Here is a 4118-nt window from a genome sequence, read left to right as displayed (position 1 = left end):
TCAGATTTATTTACTAGTGGGAACAAGCTAGCTAGCCTTACTGTCAACAAAACCACTCGATATGATCTCTCCCGTCAGCGTCGTCATCGAGTACTACTGTACGTACTAAACAATAATGTTTCAACCATATGCGGTTGGTCGATCGATTTCTGGTCCATTCCAACAATTTATGATCGGATGGTCCAATGAAACGAGCATGAGAGATTCATAATGATAAAATTCAAATGATTGGATGGATCGATGGGGGATGGCATACGTACGTACAAATGGGGAGGGCACTATCGTTTTAACATTGAGTAATACGTACATCGAATGCAGGCTAGCTAGTTGGTGCTAGTAACGATGGGATACTATCGTTTGATCTGTTATTTAGAAATAAAAGCTAGTCAGTTAAACAACCATACAAATATGAGATAATGTACAGTACTATATATAGAACAACATTTTGTTCATTCAGATTTGATTGTGTCATAGTCCTATAACTGGAATTTGGTTTATCGTTGGATGAACTGCATTGCCGATGTTGATCCCAAGAAAAAAAAACAGTGGTTACAGCTAGTCCATGAATAGTCAGCCATCGCACTGTAAAGATAGGATAGATTCCATCTATGGTTATTGAGGGCCTTCTAAAAGAATCTACTCAATTCTATATATATCAGGATACACGCGCGCGCCCAAAACAGAGCACACCTACGGAACTACCTAGCGAACCATAGAAGCATGGCCGGCCGGCCGTCCTACTAAACCCTGCCCATCCTACAACGCCTAGGCAGCCAGCTCTCGACCTCCACCGCAGACGGTGGCCATGGCGAAGCCCCCGGCGCAGGCGGCCCCTGGATCAGCGTACAATCTCGTGGAAACGAAGCCGCCGCTGCCCGCGAAGCTCGGCCCACGCGGCGCGGCGTTGGCGGCAACGAAAATGGCCTCGACGTACGACATGGTGGAGCCAATGAAGTACCTGTACGTAAGCGTGGTGAAGGCGCGCGACTTGCCCACCATGGACGTCACCGGCGCGCTGGACCCGTACGTGGAGGTGAAGCTGGGCAACTTCAAAGGCGTGACCAAGCACCTGGTAAAGAACCACAACCCCGTGTGGCACCAGACCTTCGCCTTCTCCTTCGCCAACCTTCAGTCCAACCAGCTGGAGGTCATCGTCAAGGACAAGGACACGATCCGCGACGACTTCGTAGGCCGCGTCGTGTTGGACGTGTCCGACATCCCCGAGTGCATCCCGCCCGACAGCCCGCTGGCCCCACAGTGGTACAACCTCTCTGACGCCCATGGGGAGAGATTCCACCACGGCCACAGCCTCGGCGAGATCATGCTCGCCGTCTGGATTGGCACCCAGGCCGACGAAGCATTCCCAGAAGCGTACCACTCGGGCGCTCACCCGCTATCGACGGCGGGGCTCACTAACACGCGCTCCAAGGTGTACTACTCCCCGAAGCTCATCTACCTCAAGGTCTCTGTCATCGCGGCCAAGGACCTAATCGGTGCCGAGAATTCAAAAGACCCGCCGGTGAAGCCCACTGTCGCCAAGATCCAGATGGGCAGCCAGATTCGCCGGACGCGGCCAGGGCAGCCACCGGCGAACCCGGTGTGGAACGACGACTTCATGTTGGTGGCCTGCGAGCCGTTTGAGGACCCGCTGGTGGTGACGGTTGAGGAGAAGGTCGCCACCGGGGATGAGCCCATCGGCCGCGTCATCATTCCCGTGGCGTCAAACGTGCCGCGCAACGACCTGGCTAAGTCGGTGCCGTCCAAATGGTTCAACCTGTCGCGTGGGATGACGGTGGAACAGGCGGCGGCGGATGTTACGACGGGGACCAAGCACCGGGAGCATTCCAAGACGTTCGCCAGCAAGATCCACCTCAAGATGAGCCTAGAGACGGCGTACCATGTGCTGGACGAGTCGACGCACTACACCAGCGACCTGCAGCCGGCGGCGAAGAAGCTGCGGAAGAGCGCCATCGGCATGCTCGAGGTGGGCATCCTCAGCGCGCGCGGCCTCGGCGGCAACAAGAACCCCTACTGCGTCGCCAAGTACGGCGCCAAGTGGGTGCGCACACGCACGCTGCTCGGTACCGCGGCACACGCTTGGAACGAGCAGTACATCTGGGAGGTGTTTGACCTCGGCACCGTCATCACCATCGCCGTCTTCAACAACAAAAATCTCGAGGGCCATGGCGACACCAAGGACGAGAGGATCGGCAAGGTGCGCGTCCGCCTCTCGGCGTTGGAGTCAGACCGGGTGTACACGCACTACTACCCGCTCATGGCACTGACCCCGGGTGGGCTGAAGAAGACGGGGGAGCTCCACTTGGCAGTCCGGTTCACTTGCACGGCGTGGGCCAACATGCTGGCACAGTACGGGCGACCGTTGTTGCCCAAGATGCACTACACGAGCCCCATCTCCGTGCTGCAGCTGAACTCCCTACGATTCCTGGCGATGCAGATGGTGGCGACGCGACTAGGCAAAGCGGAGCCGCCGCTGCGGCGGGAGGTGGTGGAGTACATACTAGACGCGGACTCGCACATGTTCAGCCTGCGCCGGAGCAAGGCCAACTTCAACCGCATCATCTCGCTCTTCTCCGGCGCCTTGGCGGCTGGCAAGTGGTTCGACAACATCTGCAAGTGGAAGAACCCGCTGACCACCAGCCTCGTCCACGTCTTGTTCCTCATCCTCGTGTGCTACCCGGAGCTGATCTTGTCGACGGTGTTCCTGTACATATTCCTGATCGGGGTGTGGAACTACCGGCGGCGGCCGCGAAACCCGCCGCACATGGACACGGTGTTGTCGCACGCGGAGCTGGCGCAGCCGGACGAGCTGGACGAGGAGTTCGACACGTTCCCGACGTCCAGGCCGGGCGATGTAGTGCGTATGAGGTACGACCGGCTGAGAAGTGTCGCCGGCAGGGTGCAGACGGTGGTCGGCGACCTGGCCATGCAGGGGGAGCGCGCCCAGTCCCTGCTCAGCTGGCGCGACCCTAGGGCCACCGCTATGTTCATCACGCTCTCCTTCATCATCGCCATCGTGCTCTATGTGACGCCATTTCGGGTGGTGGCCGTCCTCGCCGGCTTGTACATGCTCCGGCACCCCCGGCTCCGGAGCAAGCAGCCGTCTGCGCCCTTCAACTTCTACAGGCGCCTCCCAGCCAAGGGCGATATGCTCCTATGACCATGCCATTGTTTTTCTTGCATGAAGTTTACAATTGTATTAGTATATACGTTAACTACTACACTACTCTATGAGATCACGCGGTGGATATCAATCACTTTCTCTCTTACCTCCGTTTCAAAATAGATGATCCAACTTTGTACTAACTTGTACCAAAGAATACAAAGTTGGGTCATCTATGTTGGAACGGAGGGAGTATAAGAAAGAGGGAACATATGTAATTAAGGTTGGATGAACCATTCTGACCGGCAGGAAAGGGAAGCTTATGTCATTTTTAGGTGCTCTCTCCGATTCATATCACTTGTCACTCAAACGTATGTATCTAGACGTATTTTAATTCAAGGTACATCCATTTGAGCGACAAGTAATATGAATCGATGGGAGTAACAAAGATAAGTAAAAAACATAGGCGGTGGGAGGAAAAAAATTAAAAATGAAGACAGGAAGAGGGGAACGTACGTAAGATTGTATGAAACGTTATGTGTGACAGAAAGGAGAACCTTACAATCTACTCCCTCCGTTCCTAAATATAATTTTTTTTAGAGATTCCACTATAAACTACATACAGATGTATATAGACATATTTTAGAGTGTAGATTCACTTATTTTGCTCCGTATCTAGTCCGTAGTGAAATATCTAGAAAGACTTATATTTAGGAACGGAGGGAGTATTGTGGTGGTAGTAATGTAGAGAAGGCATGCCAAGGTGAAGTATATATACTACTCACTCCTGAAAGCTGAATAAAACTGTTGCTTATTGATGATTTGGTGCGGCATACAAGAGTATATAAGAGGGTACAAACCGACTTGGGGTAGGGGTACAAAACTGACTTGGACTAGAAGTCGTATACCATAATGACTACTCTAACATCCCCCCGCAGTATCAACGGCAGGCTCGACGACGTTGAGACTGAAACAGATATCTTGAGACGGCTTAGTA

The 4118-nt window shown here is 53.5% G+C and overlaps 1 protein-coding gene across 1 annotated transcript; it reads left to right on the top strand.

The window, feature by feature from the left end:
* The first annotated feature begins 697 nt into the window (after window positions 1-697).
* On the top strand, window positions 698-3455 carry LOC123179828 (FT-interacting protein 7-like). Its single transcript, XM_044591719.1, has one exon. It carries the CDS (start codon window positions 806-808, stop codon window positions 3176-3178), a length of 2373 nt encoding a protein of 790 aa, XP_044447654.1. The 5' UTR covers window positions 698-805; the 3' UTR covers window positions 3179-3455.
* Window positions 3456-4118: the final 663 nt, after the last annotated feature.

Source organism: Triticum aestivum, chromosome 1D (genome assembly GCF_018294505.1).
Source record: "Triticum aestivum cultivar Chinese Spring chromosome 1D, IWGSC CS RefSeq v2.1, whole genome shotgun sequence".
In the NCBI taxonomy this organism is placed as follows: domain Eukaryota; kingdom Viridiplantae; phylum Streptophyta; class Magnoliopsida; order Poales; family Poaceae; genus Triticum; species Triticum aestivum.
The sequence above is the reverse complement of the archived record's forward strand: the minus strand, read 5'-3'. Positions and strand labels throughout refer to the sequence as shown.